Source organism: Mizuhopecten yessoensis, unplaced genomic scaffold (assembly GCF_002113885.1).
Source record: "Mizuhopecten yessoensis strain PY_sf001 unplaced genomic scaffold, ASM211388v2 scaffold8335, whole genome shotgun sequence".
Taxonomy (NCBI): Eukaryota; Metazoa; Mollusca; class Bivalvia; order Pectinida; family Pectinidae; genus Mizuhopecten; species Mizuhopecten yessoensis.
Window position 1 is genome coordinate 667,443 of NW_018407496.1, and position 21,694 is coordinate 689,136.

At 35.7% G+C, this 21,694-nt stretch overlaps 2 protein-coding genes and 1 long non-coding RNA gene across 5 annotated transcripts in view; 2 read left to right on the forward strand and 1 right to left on the reverse strand.

The window, feature by feature from the left end:
- LOC110455627 overlaps positions 1-11,210 on the forward strand; it is a 66,664-nt gene extending 55,454 nt beyond the window's left edge. For all 3 annotated transcript variants that reach the window (XM_021505853.1, XM_021505851.1, XM_021505852.1), the window contains exons 12-16: positions 1,486-2,026; positions 2,600-3,685; positions 4,267-4,410; positions 5,087-5,138; positions 6,867-11,210. In XM_021505853.1, coding sequence (XP_021361528.1) covers positions 1,486-2,026; positions 2,600-3,685; positions 4,267-4,410; positions 5,087-5,138; positions 6,867-7,004 — 1,961 coding nt within the window. In that variant the 3' untranslated portion in view covers positions 7,005-11,210. The remainder of the gene's footprint in view (positions 1-1,485; positions 2,027-2,599; positions 3,686-4,266; positions 4,411-5,086; positions 5,139-6,866) is intronic.
- A 2,665-nt stretch (positions 11,211-13,875) lies between these two features.
- LOC110455639 (60S ribosomal protein L28-like) lies at positions 13,876-21,528 on the reverse strand. The gene is made up of 5 exons (XM_021505884.1): positions 21,497-21,528; positions 19,576-19,672; positions 18,928-19,051; positions 16,571-16,689; positions 13,876-13,999 (listed from the first exon to the last, which is right to left on the reverse strand). The coding sequence occupies exons 2-5, from the start codon at positions 19,654-19,656 to the stop codon at positions 13,919-13,921; spliced, it is 405 nt and encodes a 134-aa protein (XP_021361559.1). The 5' UTR covers positions 19,657-19,672; positions 21,497-21,528; the 3' UTR covers positions 13,876-13,918.
- LOC110455640 lies at positions 14,006-16,587 on the forward strand. Its single transcript, XR_002463481.1, has 3 exons — positions 14,006-14,412; positions 14,481-16,476; positions 16,517-16,587. It is a non-coding gene; the product is annotated as an uncharacterized LOC110455640 (long non-coding RNA).
- Positions 21,529-21,694: the final 166 nt, after the last annotated feature.

Consider the following 21,694-nt stretch of genomic DNA (forward strand, 5'->3'; position numbering starts at 1 on the left):
GTTTGTGATTATTTACATTTGTTGCCAGTGTTCATATAGAAGTCTATTATTATTATTATATTTGAATCATTATTTATAACCCTATCTATTATTTCCATAAACATCTTGATCTGCATGATAATTCCTTCCCCTATTAAAATTGTTCCCAGCCTAAGATAAAAAAAATGATTGTAGTCTGGTGACTCTGTAGATTGTAAGTTCCTCCTGTTTAATTACATAGATTCATGAATTATCAAACAGTTGTGAATTAAGGAAAGAAATGTAGTGAACCACTGTATTGAAGCCTTAATATGAATCATTTAAGCTGCATTTTTTTACAATTTCTTGTCATCTTCGTTTTGACATGCCAAAAACAAAATTCTAGTAATTTATATTTTCACTTAAATTCATTGCATTATCTTCATGACAACCAACCATCTTACTTAAAGGTAACTTCAGTCTGTGTAGACTCCTATCATTCTGTGATGCTGAGATATATTTACCCCCATTGTACTCATAAAGGTGTATATTGTTATGTTATAAACGTTATATAGTTTTGCTTGCTGCCATACTGAGTTGCTGCGATTTGGTATCCCCATTGTATTTAGCTAGGTTTATATTGTTTGGGATGAGCCTGTTTATGTTATGATCAATTATGTTTAAGTTTACTTGTAATTATTACCAGTATGTTTATTACCAGAATTTAGCTTTGTTTACATACAAAACGTTTTTGATTATTTTTGATCAGACAACAATATTGCCTCGTCAGATGATAAAATAAACTCCACAAAATAAATTCAAGGTCATTATTTTCATGTCAAAATTCAACCATGGGACTTTGTCATAAGCAAAAAAGAAGAAAAATAATTGAACATACTTTGCAATGCTAGAAAATTGGAATCATTTAGATATACGTAAGCCAGGTATGTACTTTGAGTTTCTTGTCATACTACGCCAGGTAATTATGTCTCCCCTTCGAATGAAAGGTCATTATTTTCATGTCAAAATTCAACCATGGGACTTTGTCATAAACAAAAAGAAGAAAAATAATTGAACATACTTTGCAATGCTAGAAAATTGGAATCATTTAGATATACATAAGCCAGGTATGTACTTTGAGTTTCTTGTCATACTACGCTAGGTAATTATGTCTCCCCTTCAAATGAAAGGAGCCATTACCGGGTAAGTTGAAAATGCTCTTCCAGGTTGTTGTTGTTGTTGTTGTTGTTATTCTTCTAATATAATATTATCAGGGCCATAATTTGAAACTGTAAAACATATCTTGATGAAATTTGAAGTAGATGTATACCTGCATCACCAACGAGTATGGTTCCTGACACTTTGGAGTAAGTGACCGCTTTTTACAATACTGGTATATGTCTGACTGTGATGTCCTTTTTCAAAGTTGTATGATGTAATAATTTGTAATATTTGATTTGACATATGACCATATTTAGATTTAACTGATGATACCAGTACCCTTTGACCCTTTTACTCCTGTTATAGGACGCCCTCCAGCTACTCCCAGACAACAACAGACGAAACAAGGTCAGAAATCAAGGGTAGAGCCTCATCAACCAATAATCCGTACACCTGGCAAACCTGCAAAGTCAAAAGCCAATCTCTCAAGGTCATCGTTAAACATATCTGGGGAGCACCTCACACCGCGAGCAACGCCAAACGTCAGTTTTAATGAGAGCCAGGATGTGTTCTTATCGGGAGAGGAGACTCCAAGACAGGAAGATCAACAGATATATAAGGAAGAGCCAAAAATGGAGGCACAAAAACCTGCTACTGTAACCAGGCAACCACAACAACACCGTAGGCCTCAGACACCACCTGCTGCAAGGGTAGAGAGACCATCAACCCCGGGGTCCAAAGGTCAGGAGGTAAATGGAGGTCGCCAAGGAAGTACAAAGACTCAGAGAGTACCAAATGAACAGACAAGACCCAAAGTGATGGAGGACCGGAGTGTTGGGTCAGATAGTGATGACACCTTGGAAGGGTCAGAGGCACCAACAGTGGCAACAAAGACATCGGAGGGAAGGTAAGAAATGTCATCTATAAACCTAAACCAAGGGAGATAACTGTCAACTGGAAAAACAAGAGTATTTATGGAAATATTCAGATTGCCAGCATGTTCACGGCTACCTATCCATGTATCAAACATGCAATTTTTGCACATATTCATTTATGTAACAATACAAGTATCATACTTGCCAACCCTCCCTATTTAGTAGGGAGACTCCCGATTTTGGACCCTTAAATTTAGTATTTTCAACTGGTGAATTTATGAAACTATTCCTGTATTCTAAGATCAAATGATTTCACCTGAAAGAACCACTCAAGATGTCTTTTTAAAGGGTTGTTTTTTCTCTAGGGGGTTTATACACACATTTCAATTTTGAGCATGCAGAATCTCCCCAATGGAAATTTCAAGTATGAAGTATACGCATGTATATGAAACCAACAAGCAATAACGGATGGTTCAAATAAAATGGAGAAATTTTGCATTATGTTCTTACATCATCATAGTATAACAGGCTCCTCACAATGCTCATTGCAGTCCTACATGGAATCTTGACATGTAATTTCTGATTTCTAAATGCCTTTGTTCCAGTGAGAAATTCAGGGTCCTTCAGGATGAGATTGGTCGTCTCCGGGATGAATTTAAAAAGGCTACAGACGAACAACGCCAACAGATGCTGCAACAACAGCAGCAGCAACATCAACATGCACCACCTCAGCTACCACAACCTCCACAACAACCCCAGCAGGACGATTACCATTACTTTGACCCGACGGAAGATGCCTACGCCTTCATGAGAGGTCCACGTAGAAGGGCAAATTCTTTCTCGGGAGCAGGTGTTAGAGATTGGGATGACTGGTGGAAGTACCCCCTAATCAATCCTAATGACGGGGCAGACCTTCCTCTGGGTTATGCCGCAGCAGATTCATATGCCACACCCAGGAGGCAGGCGGCAGCAGCAGCAGCAGCAGCTGCCACAACTGCTGCCATGGAAACAGGACAAGAGGCACGGCCAAGAGGTCGACATCGTATCAGGAAAAAGTATCGTAAGACAAACCTAGAGAATGCGGCCCAGACTCAAGCTGGGTACGACTCGGACCAGTCACCGACAAGAGCCACAGCATCTACTGTCACAGATGATCAAATGTTTAATTACTATGTACACCCTACTCAGGTGGCAGCTGCTCCACAACAGTACCAGGCTACTCCGAGAGCAGCTCGGTACAGCTCTCAGCCCAACCTCTACTATGGGGCCTATCCCACAGCCAGTGCTCAGCCCCAGGTGTATGCTGCCCAAAGACCACAGCAACAAACACCAACTCAGCAATACACACGCCAAAGTGCCAACTACTCCACCCCCATCTCTGCCGGGTATGGTCCCAGGGTACGGCAGCAGCCACAATACAGGGTTCCCTCATCACCACAGCAGCAGCGTACATATTCTTATGATGACATTGATGCCCAAGGTCAAGGTCAGACATACCAACCAGCCCCTGTGGCATATATCCTGGCGGACCAGGTACCGACTGCCACTGGGCCAGTGTATGAGACATCGGTGGACAGTGCTGAGTGTCCACTGTGTGGAGGGGTGGGATACCACACCCACACCGAACAGGAGCCAGCACCACCCACAGCCACTCCAAGGGTCGTGTACACACTTCCAGAACCGGTCAGAAGGTAATGTACACTTACATGCCCTGTGTTATAATAATGTTATACCGTCTCATCAAGCCTAGCTTATTAACTACAAACAGGAATATACCTTTTATCTTCTTCTAGAGACTCAACCTTATAAATCATGTTTGCCTGTGTGTTAATTTAATCAGTAGCATTTTATGATAAATTCATACACAGTGAAACCACAATATACTGCCCCTTGTTTCATTTAATTGCCACTTCATTTACTGCCAACATATTTCAATGTCCCTTTTCCTTGTTTTCTTTATAAGTCCTTTATACATTTACTTCAATCTATTGCCAATCCCCTTTATGACACCATAATTTCCTTGGACAAAAATGGTGGCATCATAATGAGGTTTTAGTTTACGGTAAATGAGTTTAAACTTTGAGTTCATGACCAATATTAACTATCAATGAAATGAATTTAGTTTGCTTCAGTTTCTTTTTTTAAAGAAAGGAAAGCGTATTAAGTACTATTATAGTAATAAATTTATTCTGTAATCTTAGGACATGATTCTGTGTAACTATTAATTTGATATGTGTCATTAATTGTTATAATACTTAATTTCTCTGAGAAGGTCGAGACCAAGACAGAGATCCAAATCAGCCTCCAGGATCCGTCACTACTCCCCAGAAGGCAGAGGAAGGTCACGCTATCTTGTCCGAGAGTACCGTAGTGAGAGTGAAAGTGCCGAGTCAGAGGATGAGTTGTATCAGAGAAGGTAAGTAAAATGGCAAAGATTACTTCTTACAAATGTGTTCTTTACAGTTATAAGTATGGGATATCAATTTATGGTTCGTCAACATTAGTCTTCCTAATTCATAAAAAAAAATAAAAAAATATAATTGAAAAATCATTTAAATAAATACATACTAGTAATGTGTAACTAGTTGCAACTTTTCACAATGAAATAACAAAATGTATATCAGCTTTTTACCTCTGTAGGTCATCAGTTTGTGGCATGTGATCTCAATGATGTGATAAGGAATAAATGCTAATTAATTAGCATTGCATATAGTTAAGAACTACCTGAATTAGTCTAATGAATGCTTACAGTCTTGTGTACCTTTTCTAGATTGTTGTCAATGATTAAATTCAGTCTTCCATCTTAAAGAACCCCTCTTCATACCAGGGTGAATTTAAATCAAGTCCGGCATCTTATAGATCCCTCTCATCCCAGGGTGAATTTAAATCAAGTCTGGGATTTTAAAGATCCTCTTGCCCATTCGAAGGGGAATCACAAGACCATGATATCTGAAAGCCTGTTACCAGAATCCTGAACAATATGCCAGCTGTTAAAAAGTACGCATCTGGGCTTGAATAACATGAGCCAGCAGTAAAATCATTTGGACATGTTGACACAAATTTTACAGTTTTAAGTTGTTTATCTTAAACAGGAGCCAAAGCTCAGGTAGGAGGCAGCGAAGACCCGGTCGGCGATACAGAAAGGTAAAAAATGGTGGCCATGGTAGTCCCAGCCATGGTGACCTTGGTGATGGTGTCTGCACTGCTGTCGAGACTAACCCACCTAACACTGACTCTGATGAAGGGGTACGTCACTCCGTTCAGACCGTACAGATAGCAGTCACTCTCCGCTCACAAAATAAGGGTCAGTCGGCTTCCAGCGCAATGACCTAGTTTCAGATGTAGAAATTCCCAGATATTTCATCTTTAGGCCAATATTCCTTTATTAACAGCTACAAATTGATACATTTTAAATCATTATCTGTTAGATACTAATATTGAAATAATGCATGTTAAATTCGATCAATCTTTAATATCCAATAATTATTGCTAGTAAAAATTTCAGTTAGGCCCCCTAGATTATGATAACTCTGTAGAAACATCAGAATTGAATACAGTTGGTTCATTATTTCAATGTTACCAGTTTAATACAGTAAGTTTTCTAATAATGATTATCTCCTTCATTAGGGTCAAGTCTGTTGTCTATACCCTGTGTAATCCACCCTCTGTAACATCCTGTACTCTGATCTGTGCCTGTAATTGTATCATCTATACCACTTACACCTATGTTTCTACATGTACACTTACGTTATTGTAAATCACTTTAATTTCATGTTTTTTTTCAGTCTTACATACTTTAAACTCTTTTTTGTGTGAGCAATTATGTGTGCAATCTAGAGTTGAATTTACTATAGACCAGCCTGGTGAATTATGATGCTTTAATATGTATGTTACATCATTATACAAAGTGATTTACAATATACGATCTCACGCAGTCACACTCTGGTTTTTATGCATGTTACCCACCCTTTCTCACTCTATTTTCCAGTGTTACTGTTACTTAGATGTTTTGTCAGATTGTATTTCCTATTTCTCTGCTCTCTGTAGTACAAGTATTTAGTCTGCACATGTTATTTGTTCACGTTTATCTATACAAGTTTTAATCTATTGATATATAATTACATCAAAACATGATAAACATTATTTAACTTCTTGTTAATGTGTGTCAATATGTAGAGAACAGTCATTTTAATTTCTTATTAAAAGTCAAATATTTGTCGTACAATTGACCAATAATTTGATAGTGTGAATGCAAAACCTTCGGACATGCAAACAGAAGTCCAGTACATGGCTTCAAGGTCACTTGAAATTCTAAACTGATTTTAACTGCTTCTAGAAGATTGTTTTTGACCTGGAGTATTTAAGTTAATGGTACACATTGTCTAAATTACTGTAATGCTACAATTTATAAATTAATGATACATTGTATAAATTAATGATATGATACATTGTTTTAAGTAATGATATGATTCATTGTATAAATTTGTATGATAATCTATAAATTAATGATACATTGAATGAATTAATGATATTATACATTGTATGAATTATTGATACATTCTATGAATTAATGATACATTGCATGAATTAATGATATAATGTAGAAGTTCATACCAGATAATATAATTTCCACAGAATGTCTTCATATATATATTTTACCATTAGTTTATGAGAGAAACAACAAATAATACCATTTGTTTTTCATCCACCCTAACATATATAAACTGGACTTTGATATGGTAAGGTTCAAATGTGACTTTAGGGGTCATTGGGTTATAATCACCACTCAATGATATCCTCAATATATACTTATTTAATTGATTATTATTATCAAAGGTTGGTTACAATAATGGAACTGTTGAATAATTACAGGAGTATGAGGATGCCCTGAACCAGTCTCTCAATTTGACGGAGGAAATTGATGACCTCACAACCAAAATGATGAGCACAGTTCGAGGGGAGCTGAAGCTGGCAAAGAAACACAAAGAATTTGGCTCCTCTGTATGGTGAAACTGGCCTGAAGTTACACCTGAGAATGATTTAATATTAATGTACTGATCTTCCATAGACTATACAGCAGAAGATGTACCAGTATGACGAGACTGGCTCTCCATACACTTCTAGCTAGCTCAGTATGGTGAAACTGTCCTTCCATAAATTAAACACCAGGGAAAGATGCAGCAATAGCTGATAATGTGAGGAAGCACATTTATGGTTGTCTACATTTAGCATCCAGATGGAGTTAATGTTGTGACAGCTCTGCCTTCGGTCGGTGAGGAGTATACGAGTTATAATGTACACTGTACCCTTGGAGGTCCTGAGAGGAGGGCTCTGTATGGATAAGACTGTCATTTATTGATGGAGTGTGTTCTATTTGAAGGTCAGGTATGACTGATGTATGGACATTTAGAGAAGAGATGGTGATTGGTATCACATGATCTTGAAGGGAACTTTTTTGTTCCAGTGAGTGGATTATTTGGAATATAAGTAGGCCTTGTGTGACGTGTAAACTGAACAAAAAGTATAATCAAATTTGAATGCCATATTTGTTGAGAATAATGTGTATCGATGCATGCACATCATGAATTGTACTCATGTGAAACAGAATAGAAGGACGTATCATATGATACATTAGGATGATATACAATACAGTAATTATCACGATTACTATGTGTAACACTAGCTTGACCCTATACTATACAAAATATATACATGAAGTGGTTATATGTCATTTTTTAATTGTTGTATGGTCAGTGAATTTTGTTTTTGATTTTCACAAAATGTCAAACTAAGTATATTTTTATCTGGACATTGTTGGAATTGTAATCAGTAAGGGAACACAGCAGTATTACAACTGTGTAGAAAATAAAGGATATGTCTATCTGTCCCAGTGTTACACTGATGGGCACATTACTGGATTGTAACATCGTATGTTGATTAATAAACTGTATCCTGAGATAGGTAGATATTGGAGAATTAGATGTGGAGGCCCGTGATAGAGCATTAATTGATTTCCCTGGATCATATTCAACTTGAATCAAGTTATTGTATCAACAACAAGATCGACAGGTAATGGTGATCAGTTTCAGCGGAAAGGTATTCTACATCTACAAAACTTAAATTGCTGTCCACAATTACCAGTATATTATCATGCCATTTACACTTTACTGATGTGTTTACATGTATTATGACGTCAAGAACATAATTTTAAAGCCAGTACCTTGTATCTTAATCAGCTGAAAGAAAATCCAGATGTCTGATGGCTGACCCAGAAATATATGGGGGCAGGGAGAACCTTCTCCACCAACCACGATTTTCATATTTCATGTAGGGTCAACTTTACAAATGGAAGCAGTTATTTTAGGCCCCATCCACCACATATCATCTATCAGAAGTATACATCCCTTCCCCCACCCCAATACCTTCCTGTCTACAATTGCCCTGAGATGAGATGCGTTTGAATTTATTATGATTTTGATGTACATCAGCAATTGTTTGAAAAGTCACTTTGACTGTGTGTTGCTCCTGTTACTGCCCTGCGATTCCTTTGTATAATTTTGTATAATGAAATGCAGATACAATTATTGATACCAGTAGGAAAAAGAATAGAAGGTAATTATCTCCCTTGGTTTAACTCTATTTATAATGCCAACATTTTCATGTAACGTTTTATAGTGATAGGGGACTAAGGTAACAAAACATCATTTTGTATTGTACATTTGATTAATATCAAATTGAACTAGACTTTGTAACATACCCTCAATACATTGTGATAATAATGACTAGTGTGTTAGATGTTATAAAAATACCTCATCATTGAAGGATATATATTTTGTATGCAAAGTGGACATTAGATGGTGCATGTAAATAAAATAGATCAATTGTAAAAATGTTGGTCATTTTGTGTGGTGAGTATGTAAATTATGTTTATATTAAATACATAAATAACAAATCATTAGTATATTAAATATACCAATTATGTGTGAATATTAATCTTGTCATAAATATTCAGTTTTTTAATACATACTGTATAAAGTTTCATTATTACTTTTTATAGTTTATAAGGAATAAAATCAAAGTACACACTATTTATTAACATAGAACCAATGAGCACTGGTGCCGATCAGTGTTGATTGTAACAATGGTTTTTATATTTTTTGGCATACAGAAAGGTATATAAACATACCAGGTAATTGAATCTATACCTGAGTGTAGATCATTGTGGTTTAAACAAAACTTCAATGTCAAAATTAATTTTGAACTATACTTTTACATAGTTTGTATCCTTTTTTCCATATTATTTTGGGTTCATATTGCAACTGTAAACTTTCAGCATAGAAATGGTGATTGCTAGATTTATAACTGTACCATTTTAAGTGTCTGAAGTTAAGTCCCAAGTTTTATAACTCATTCTGTTGTAAATATTAACTACTGATAGTATTTATGTAAGAAAATACGACATCTTGATGAAAGGTTGTGTATATAAGTACATGCATACAATATTTATTTATAACTACACTTAAGAGATTCAATAACTGTGATAGAAATTGTATTTTTTTTTAATGATTTCATAGGTTGTCATTAGTGTATGATTTACTGTTTAGTTTATTACATACCAGTATATTTTCTCTGTGATGTAGCAAACATGATCAAATGAGTACTGTGATTAACAGGAACCGTTTTAAGTTCATATCCGTCCCACAAATGTTTATATCTGTACCACCGATTTCTTTATATCTCTTTTGAGTGTTGTGTCCGTCCCGATAGAATTATTTATCCGCACAAGAAAATCAACCAGAGTAGTTCATCATTTTCAACTCCTTTTTACTCACAATTTATTTTACATGCACATTAAATTTGATTATTTAAGTTTCAATTACTTTTTTCATTTTTACAAGACTTTATTAACACTTTGTATGAAATTTGTTTTGTATATCTAATATTTAACATGGACTATGATCTGAGTTAAGAGGCAGATGTGCGTGCGTTCAGAGTAAACAAGTTAAACTAAGTATATCAAGGTTACCAATAGCTATTTCCTCCTGTTTTTCTATATTGAAAGGTAAAAGTTGAACGGTACATGTACTGTAGTGAAACATTCAAATTCCTTAGTAATTTAGTTTTTGTTTCAAGAAAAATATTATGAAAGTTATTTAATTGAAGATATTGAACATTTGGGTTGATACCTCTAAATATTTGTTCACTTGAATATGCAGAATGCTCGGCTAAAGTTGTTCAATAGACACCAGTAGTTAGATAGTATACCATATAATAAAACCGTTGTGATTTAAACCGACAGTGTACAGCATGCTAACGTAATTCGGTATCAGTCAATAATTTATACGGGAGGCCTTTATACAACATGTTTAAAGGTCACAAGCAATAACATATATCATCTATAAATTAGAAAAGTCTTGCCATTACAAAATCTGTTGTTTATAGGCAAATTTTAATGATCTGCCTGTCTGCATTCTGTTTTCTCAAATTATGAAAAGTGCATTTTGTAAAAATCATGTATGTTGTAGTTAACTGAATGTCATTGATTTATTTCGATATTAAAATGTGGTTTATTTTACTTGTATATTTATCATACAATGTATATCTTTCTATAATAGCAATATTTCATTTGAAATGTTATAATCATTTTAAAATAGGAAAATATCACTGTGCTTAAAAGATGTTTTTGATACAGACTATAGGAAACGATTATTAACATTCATGTTTTTATCAATTTTATTTTGTACTGAAGAATGTTTTTTTCATACTGATTATATTGAAAAGATACTTTCTTTTCAACACACAGACAAATTGTTTCCGTATTTGAATTGCAGTTAATTTATGTATTAATTTTAATATTAAAATGTACCAATTGTTTTCTTCCTTTTCTGTTTTATTCACAAAGGAAAAGTAGTTCCTGTATGAATACCCTTGCTGGTAAAACTTGCTATAAATTCTTGGTACCTAACGCATTTTCCATGATATATTGAGAAAATAATATACCACTCTAATAGTATTTCCTTGAGACTTTTAATTTCAGTGCATTTTTTGTACTGATCTGAAGTTAGAGTATTACATGTAATCATTAGTCATTGATTGGCATCAAGTAAGAACCATTATATATTAATTATTGCACTTGGTTTCCAGTTGGTGTAGAAGTGTAACTTATATAGACGGCATATTTGTCCCAAATTGTATCCTGTAGCTTTCAGGTTCAGCCCTGGTGTGTATTGTATACAGTAGCCCTCAGCCCTGGTGTGTATTGTATACAGTAGCCCTCAGCCCTGGTGTGTATTGTATACAGTAGCCCTCAGCCCTTGTGTGTATTGTATACAGTAGCCCTCAGCCATGGTGTGTATTGTATACAGTAGCCCTCAGCCCTGGTGTGTATTGTATACTGCAGCCCTGGTGTGTATTGTATGCAGTAGCCCTCAGCCATGGTGTGTATTGTATACTGTAGCCCTAAGCCATGGTGTATATTGTATACTGTAGCCCTAAGCCCTGGTGTGTATTGTATACTGTAGCCCTGGTGTATATTTTATACTGCAGCCCTGGTGTGTATTGTATACTGCAGCCCTGGTGTATATTGTATACTGCAGCCCTGATGTGTATTGTATACTGCAGCCCTGGTGTATATTGTATACAGTAGCCCTCAGCCCTGGTGTGTATTGTATACTGTAGCCCTCAGCCATGGTGTATATTGTATACTGTAGCCCTCAGCCCTGGTGTATATTGTATACTGTAGCCCTGGTGTGTGTTGTATACTGCGGCCCTCAGCCCTGGTGTATATTGTATACTGCAGCCCTGATGTGTATTGTATACTGCAGCCCTGGGGTATATTGTATACAGTAGCCCTCAGCCCTGGTGTGTATTGTATACAGTAGCCCACAGCCATGGTGTGTATTGTATACTGCAGCCCTCAGCCCTGGTGTATATTGTATACTGTAGCCCTGGTGTGTGTTGTATACTGCAGCCCTCAGCCCTGGTGTATATTGTATACTGCAACCCTCAGCCCTGGTGTTTATTGTATACTGTAGCCCTAAGCCCTGATGTGTATTGTATACTGTAGCCCTCAGCCATGGTGTATATTGTATACTGTAGCCCTCAGCCCTTGTGTATATTGTATACTGTAGCCCTAAGCCCTGGTGTGTATTGTATACTGTAGCCCTCAGCCATGGTGTGTATTATATACTGTAGCCCTAAGCCCTGGTGTATTGTATACCATGGTACTGGATTCCATAAATTGTGATATTGCATTGTCTACCCAAGACAGTCATTTTTTATTATTAAACTGTGCATACATGATTACTAAGCAGTCATGATTAAAATATATTTATATACAATAATTTGAGATGTTCTTTTGTTTTTGAAAGTGTAATAATCAGTTTTTTTGCAACTTAATGCATGCATTTATCTGTTCGTAGTCAGTATTAGGAGGCACTGTAGTCGAATGGTAGGACGTTGGGCTCATGACCGAAGGGTTGTTGGTTCGAGTCACAGCACGGCACTGTGTTGTATCTTCGAGCAAGATAATTTACTCCACTTGTTCCAGTCTACTCGGCTGTAAATGAGTACATTGTTGGGCAGTGCTAGAATTGTAGAATGCTAGCTGTGAGCACCGAAATGGCAGCACCGGCTGTATGCTCCCCAGGGAGTTGAGAAAGATATTGGCTGGTTCCAAAGGCCCTATAACCACAAATAATAATTTGCGAGCCGCTTTTGAGACGACCTACAAACTACAAGAACCTCGGATTATTATTATAACAGAAATGCTAAATCTCTTACGACTTCCAGGACAATGCCACAGGTTTGATCACAACACATCCATGTACACACAGCAGCTTAGATTATGACTAGTGTCGATGATGATTGGGCTACACAACAGCTTTGATCATACAAGTGCTATTTGATGAACACTTGCCTCCTGCATGCACGTGTATACCAAGCCAAAATGTAACATTACTGAATTATATTATTCACATTCTGTATTAAATCTATTTCCAAACTACATATTACATCGCAGCATGATCAATTTCAAGTTAACCAATTTTCAGTGATTCCCCGATCCTTTCACCACTAAAACAAGATTACCGCGGGGTGGAACAATATACGCCCGTCGAATGTCATATAGTGTTATATACTTTCTTACATTGAAATAAGATCTGCATCATTCTAAGAGTGGTTAGCCGACATGCTTAAAAAATGTAGGAGAAAATCAAATACTGAAATGAACAAAGGGCAATAACTTTTGCAAAAATCGTCAAATCAAAATTCTTTTGAGGGAGACGCAACTTGTTATCATGATTATAATGTATACAAAGTTTCAAAGAGATCGGTTGAAAAATGTAGGAGGAGATTGCCTGACAAACAAAAGGTTACGCCGGCCGGCCAGACAACCCCATACCATAATACTCCCGTCAAATTTGATGGGCGTATAAAAATGTAATAGCTGCTACATAAAATTGCCTCAAAATCAGTAAATGTCCAATTGACAATTGTTCAAACATGGATAAACCTTTTTGTAGTGCGACTTCAATCTTTGATTTTACAAGAAACTAGTTGCATAAATTGTGGTAGTTATGCAATGTGTTTTAAGTTAAAATCAAGAATATTTTGAGTCTCTCAGCGAGACAAAAACCTGGCAAGGACACAGGACAAGAATTACTGTAAACAGCATCATGCAATGCAGAGGGCTAAAATACTTCTGTAGTTCACTCTCTGTATTTCCATAAATGCCCTAAAATGAAATTCAATCATACACAAAGAACCCAGTTATATCACATCTTTGAATGGTGGCTATTTTTATATGCAGGCACCTAAGGTTGTGAAAATGTGCTCCTGAACACCAGAAGAAATGAGATTATAAACCACAAAAAGTTTCAAACTTTTTACCACATTTTATTAGCCTCTATGTACACTCAAGACTTCTAACTCTTGGTTTTTCTTGTCGACTTGACGACCACAGGCTTCTGGCTCCTGAGGAGGGCACTGGCACGACGGATAGCAGCCTAAACATAAACAAAACAGTTAATTAGAACAGGATTTCACGTGGCACGCTTAGTACACTCATAGAACCTCTTATCATGCTGTTTTTAACAGTTAGATGTAAATGAATACGAGACGCACTGATACCTGGTACTAAAACAATTAGTTCTTTATCTTGTTCAAACATCGCAACTTCATTATGCCTTTTCAGAAATAGCTGTTCACAATTATCTGAGAATGAACTGAAATTAATAGTTAAGGTAGAACTTTTTATGTACATGACCTAATTAATCTGCCACTGAACTGTTTATTCAATTTTTTGCATGCATGAACAAATCTATTTATACATGCCATATGTATAAATAACATAATTATGGCCATAAACAAGCACCTCCTACTAGATACCAGGTAACAGATATGTTCTACTAGATACCAGGTAACAGATATGTTCTACTAGATACCAGCTAACAGATAAGTTGAGTTTTACCTCCTACTAGATACCAGGTAACAGATATGTTGAGTTTTACCTCCTACTAGATACCAGGTAACAGATATGTTCTACTAGATACCAGGTAACAGATATGTTCCACTAGATACCAGGTAACAGATATGTTGGGTTTTACCTCCTACTAGATACCAGGTAACAGATATGTTCTACTAGATACCAGGTAACAGATATGTTCTACTAGATACCAGGTAACAGATATGTTCTACTAGATACCAGGTAACAGATATGTTCTACTAGATACCAGGTAACAGATATGTTCTACTAGATACCAGGTAACAGATATGTTCTACTAGATACCAGGTAACAGATATGTTCTACTAGATACCAGGTAACAGATATGTTCTACTAGATACCAGGTAACAGATATGTTCTACTAGATACCAGGTAACAGATATGTTCTACTAGATACCAGGTAACAGATATGTTCTACTAGATACCAGGTAACAGATATGTTCTACTAGATACCAGGTAACAGATATGTTCTACTAGATACCAGGTAACAGATATGTTCTACTAGATACCAGGTAACAGATATGTTCTACTAGATACCAGGTAACAGATATGTTCTACTAGATACCAGGTAACAGATATGTTCTACTAGATACCAGGTAACAGATATGTTCTACTAGATACCAGGTAACAGATATGTTCTACTAGATACCAGGTAACAGATATGTTCTACTAGATACCAGGTAACAGATATGTTCTACTAGATACCAGGTAACAGATATGTTCTACTAGATACCAGGTAACAGATATGTTCTACTAGATACCAGGTAACAGATATGTTCTACTAGATACCAGGTAACAGATATGTTCTACTAGATACCAGGTAACAGATATGTTCTACTAGATACCAGGTAACAGATATGTTCTACTAGATACCAGGTAACAGATATGTTCTACTAGATACCAGGTAACAGATATGTTCTACTAGATACCAGGTAACAGATATGTTCTACTAGATACCAGGTAACAGATATGTTCTACTAGATACCAGGTAACAGATATGTTCTACTAGATACCAGGTAACAGATATGTTCTACTAGATACCAGGTAACAGATATGTTCTACTAGATACCAGGTAACAGATATGTTCTACTAGATACCAGGTAACAGATATGTTCTACTAGATACCAGGTAACAGATATGTTCTACTAGATACCAGGTAACAGATATGTTCTACTAGATACCAGGTAACAGATATGTTCTACTAGATACCAGGTAACAGATATGTTCTACTAGATACCAGGTAACAGATATGTTCTACTAGATACCAGGTAACTGATATGTTCTACTAGATACCAGGTAACAGATATGTTCTACTAGATACCAGGTAACAGATATGTTCTACTAGATACCAGGTAACAGATATGTTCTACTAGATACCAGGTAACAGATATGTTCTACTAGATACCAGGTAACAGATATGTTCTACTAGATACCAGGTAACAGATATGTTCTACTAGATACCAGGTAACAGATATGTTCTACTAGATACCAGGTAACAGATATGTTCTACTAGATACCAGGTAACAGATATGTTCTACTAGATACCAGGTAACTGATATGTTCTACTAGATACCAGGTAACAGATATGTTCTACTAGATACCAGGTAACAGATATGTTCTACTAGATACCAGGTAACAGATATGTTCTACTAGATACCAGGTAACAGATATGTTCTACTAGATACCAGGTAACAGATATGTTCTACTAGATACCAGGTAACAGATATGTTCTACTAGATACCAGGTAACAGATATGTTGAGTTTTACCTCCTACTAGATACCAGGTAACAGATATGTTCTACTAGATACCAGGTAACAGATATGTTCTACTAGATACCAGGTAACAGATATGTTCTACTAGATACCAGGTAACAGATATGTTCTACTAGATACCAGGTAACAGATATGTTCTACTAGATACCAGGTAACAGATATGTTCTACTAGATACCAGGTAACAGATATGTTCTACTAGATACCAGGTAACTGATATGTTGAGTTTTACCTCCTACTAGATACCAGGTAACAGATATGTTCTACTAGATACCAGGTAACAGATATGTTGAGTTAACTCACCATCTTGAGGTCCTTCCTGTATCTGTTATTACCAATGGTCTTCCTGATGGTGTTCACCACACGTCTTGGATCTCTCTTCAGCTCCATCTTAGTGTGGCTCTTACAAGGTTTCCTCCATCCTAAAACACAAAATGTCTGCATGTATAAGAATAGACTGGTACATAAAATTAATCATTACATGGACTAAGTGAAAACTGTCTAAACTGAACACAGTAGGGACTAATGTTGTCACCTTATTCAGGGTCCCAGGGCAATATAACATGTTACACCGTTATATCAGTACAGTTTCAAGAATTTTTATTTCAGATACAGTTCAAATATTTATAAAATTAAAAAGACAAAAACATCATTATTATATTAAACCTGAATGTTTTGATCACTTGCCTTGCCCGACTGGGCAAGTGAAAAATATAAGTACCGATTAATGTTCATCACAAATCATTTTGAATCAATAGGATACTTAATATTATTATTCTAGATATCAAAGAGGTTGTCCAAACATATCGATTGAAGTTTTAATTATCCTTTCAATCTAGGCTTATCTATATTCATAAATTACTGACAAAAGACTGTTTGCTGAGGTTATTGTGACAATCTGTATAGTAGTACAGTTTGTCATGTTCATTTAAGCGTTTGTCCGAGTAGCAGGTAGGTAGAGTGTCCCCGAGACATGGATTCATAACAAAGCTCAACAAAAGCAATTGAACCTGATAGGCAAATTTGCTAGCATTCTGGTTAACTAAGTTACGTAGTTCTGGAAAAGCACAAAATATCATGAGGTGACATAGTTACAACAAGAGGCCCAATGGGCCTGCATCGCTCACCTGGTATAAAACTCACACTTGTAACCTTAAAAGTGATCTAAAATAAAGCTACAGGCAAAATATCAGTATTTATGATTAAAATTCGTTCAAAAGACCCTGTGAATTTTTTTAAAAACATTTCACCCCTGTGATTGAAAGTCAAACAAAGTCATTATGTTGAACACATTGTATAGCCTTTCATCTCAGGATGCAACTTGCAAAGTATAAACATCCTGGGACCCATGGTTATTCATAAGAGGTTGTTTAAAGATTTTAAACAAATTTGACCCCTGTGACCTTGAATATAAGTCAAAGTCATTCACTTTAACAAACATAGTAGTCCTTGATCCCAGCATATGCTACTAACTAAATATCAACATCCTGAGCCTTTTGGTTATTCAGAACAAGTTGTTGAAATATTTTAAACATATTTGCTCCTTGTGACCTTGAATATGATTCAAGGTCATACATTTAAACAAACTTGGTAGCCCTTGATCCTAGTATGCTACTGACTAAATATCATCACCCAGGGCATTTTGGTTATTCAGAAGAAGTTGTTTAAAGTTTTTAACATATTTGACCCCTGTGACCTTGAATATGGGTGAAGGTCATTTATTTGAACAAACTTTGTAGCCCTTTATCTCAGCATGCTACTGGCCAAATATCATTACCCTGGGCATTTTGGTTATTGAGAAGAAGTTGTTTAAAGTTTTTAACATATTTGACCCCTGTGACCTTGAATATGGGTGAAGGTCATTCATTTGAACAAACTTTGTAGCCCTTCATCTCAGCATGCTACTGGCCAAATATCATCACCCTGGGCATTTTGGTTATTCAGAAGAAGTTGTTTAAAGTTTTTTTAAGACAATTGACCCCTGTGACCTTGAATATAATTGAAGGTCATTCATTTGAACAAACTTGGTAGCCCTTCACCCTAGCATGCTACTGACCAAATATCATCTCCCTGGGCAGTTTGGTTATTGAGAAGAAGTTGTTTAAAGTTTTTAACATATTTGACCCCTGTGACCTTGAAAATAGATGAAGGTCATTTATTTGAACAAACTTGGTAGCCCTTCATCCCAGTTTGCTTCTGGCCAAATATCATCACCCTAGGCCTATCGGTAATTAAGAAGAAGTCGTTTAAAGTAAAATATTGACGCCGGACCACGGCATAAAAAAGTCAGAGCCATGGTGCCAATTTTAATTCTTGAAGCTGTGTATTAATAAAAAAAATCTTCTTTGAAATTCAGAACTGTTTTGATGGCCATACTGCAATATTTCTGGACCACAGAATCTCCAAGAAATTTGCTAATCTTTTATTAATGGCAGCGACATTCTTTTTTCTTTTGTAATCAGCGATGATTCAGAATTTCAGGCACAATTTGGTTGTTTGGTGCTGTTTTATGGCTCATGGAATATTTAAGCATAAAGTTAAAACCAAAGAAGTTCAGTAAAATTATTCCAATTTCGATGCTTATAAACTAACTTATGGTCATTTCTTATGAATACCAGTATTGAAACACACATTTTGTTTTGGTCCCGACTGATACCTACCAGACTGGTTTCGTGTAACCAAGACAACACCCTTGCCATCCTTGGCTGGTTCTACACCAATTGTCTTCTTCCTTACCAGGCCATTGTAGCGGAAGGAGTTGATAGCCTTCAAATTGTTGGGTTCCTGAAATTGAAATCAATTATATAGGATACCATAAGCTAGGCAAAAAAATGTCTCTTTTTTTTCCTACCTTAATTAGTCTTTTCATTAATAACTTTTTATGAACTTATGGCAAATTCAAACATGATTATTTTTTCATTGATTGAAAGAAAATTAATCGGCAGCATTCGCACAAATTTCACTACAGTAACATTTTTGTTTGTCCTTGTTGTAGACTTGCGAGATCTCTACTGCAGACAATACAAGTTTATTATAAACTCATGAAATTGGAATTGGTGCATGCAATGAAAGGAAGCAGACTGAATATGATAAAAGTATGAAAACTTGTTTCAGGATGTATGCTACTAAACCAAATACCAGTGTTATATATATATATATGGTGACGGTGTCACAAAACTTGCATTCATGTACCCTTCCAAATATGTACTCAATTGATCTATAAAATCTAAATCAATATTCATACCGTAAATGGAAAGAGTAGCATGTTATACTTAAGTGTATCATACATCCTTAAGTCCAGCACATACCATACTAAAGGTTCTCTTGTTTCCCTTCAACAGGAAACAGGAGTTGTTCCTGATGATTGCCCATTGTACATCGGCTGACATGGTGACTTTTATAAGTCTGTAAAAAAACAAGATCAAAATAAGTGTTGTACGCGTGCATCACCAAATAATTCTATTTGTCCATTTCATTTGTTAAAAATACAATGACTCAATATAATGTCAATCCAAAAATGCACATGCTCTAATAACTCTATGCAAAGAGACATTACATTCACTGTGCCAGTTTACAGGAAAAAAAATGAAACATAGAAAAAGGCTTGGTCAGATAAATGTGCATGTGACAAGTAAAAAGTGGGTTCATGTGCCAACACAAAACTTACAATGAAGCATCAATACATCTACGTTGAATGTCAAGACTGAGAATATGTTACGAGTCACCGTCGTCAATTGGTAACATGGACGCCAACATTTAAACTGTTCCTCTTTAATTTAAATTGTTAACAAGCAAGGATCATTTGCATAAAAAAATTGTTTCACCCATTTCTAATTTCTGAAGTAATGTACTAGTCTACAATACAGTGAAAATGATAACTGATAATTATTATGAACCTTGTGATTAAGGTCAGTATAGGAAAGCTAAGAAATAAGGATCAAAGTTTGAACCTCCATCATGATCATTGCTTCTTTATCGACTGTGAAATCAGATATTTCCGTTGGGCCCAAATTTCATGGTTACTCTACAAAACACCATTCCGTGGATACATGACACTTTGTAAACATGTCATCGATAAATCAAAGTAGATAAAGAAATATAGGAATAAATTTTTAGATGATTTTCTAGCAATCTGTTGGGTCACAAAAGCAATAAACATGGATGGATCAGATTGCCCTAATAACCATCCACCCAAAATTGTTTTGCTGTGAGTATATTTATTGGCAAAACTTTTTCCAGTCTGTTTAGTTATATACATGGCTATTAATATCACATTTGAAGACATCTTTCCTCTTTTATGCTATGAGAGTCAAAGACTTGTACATTAATCTCGCAAGCATGGGGACCAGGTCTCTACACAGCATGCAGTTCTTCAAGGAACAGATCAAGAGCTTTTCATGAGACATAGAAAAATAGTTTTTAATCATCTACAACATTTAACACCCAATTAATATTAAAACTATATATATTTGGATGAAAACATCTCCGGCAAACTGAGTTCAGGGCAAAATATGCTGTCGTGTTTTAACTAGGTAAACATCAGCATTTACCATTGAAATAACAAAGTATAAGATATTGTAATCATTATCTTTAAATAGACCTCCAAGTGTTTAAAAGAAGTTGACGTATTTTCATTTTACTTTATTCCCCCATTTCAGTAATAAAATTGTTACTCAAATGGGAAACTGTTACGTACCCAAAGGCATGATTATAACCCACATGCGCCCAACCTGTTCAATATCATGGGGTTTACATTTAGGATGATAAAACCGGTCATCTTTTAGGTAGCTTGTTGAACCTTAAAATTACCATCCCTAAGTCTTTTACAATAGCATTTTTATTTCATAACTAGACAAAACGTTACACGGATACATTGTCATTGGCAATGTATGGTAAATGGCAATACATGGTACCAAGTTTCTTTCCATTCGAAGAAAAAGCGTCGAACACATCGATAAGCATTCATGGAATAAAATAATTAATTGGTACACCACACGTTGCAAAAATGTGTACTAGTCTGGAGAGAGGGGGGGGGGTGTATATTGGAGCCTGACTGTCGGGTGTTTAAAACACAAAATGGCATAATTATGGCACAACAACAAGCTATTTTGAAAAACAGTAGTGTAACGGTGGTTTAGTTTTATTCGATAACTTAATTTGAAACGGATTAGTACTGGCATTTGAAGTAATTTGTTGCATTACAAACAGGAATTAGGAAAGCATGGTCACCTCAGGAAGTTACAGCGAGAAAGAGGGTATGAAAGTAGTTCGCGAGTAAGAAATGAATACATAGTAAAGCAATATTTCATAACAATTTATTATCATAAATAAACACATAATTTCAATATATGTAAAAATGTGTTATGTTGTTTGGGTTTGAAATAAAGAAGATTTATGATTTGTAATAATAGCTTAGAACTCTTTCGG

What these genes read in the sequence shown, in the direction of transcription:
- LOC110455639 (XM_021505884.1), bottom strand. Translation starts at nt 19,656, where the DNA reads ATGTCAGCCGATGTACAATGGGCAATCATCAGGAACAACTCCTGTTTC. An exon ending in ACAAGAGAACCTTTAGTATG is followed by an intron (nt 19,052 to 19,575) that starts GTATGTGCTGGA and finishes TTTCAATTTCAG; the next exon opens with GAACCCAACAATTTGAAGGC. An exon ending in ACAGGAAGGACCTCAAGATG is followed by an intron (nt 14,000 to 16,570) that starts GTGAGTTAACTC and finishes GTTTATGTTTAG; the next exon opens with GCTGCTATCCGTCGTGCCAG.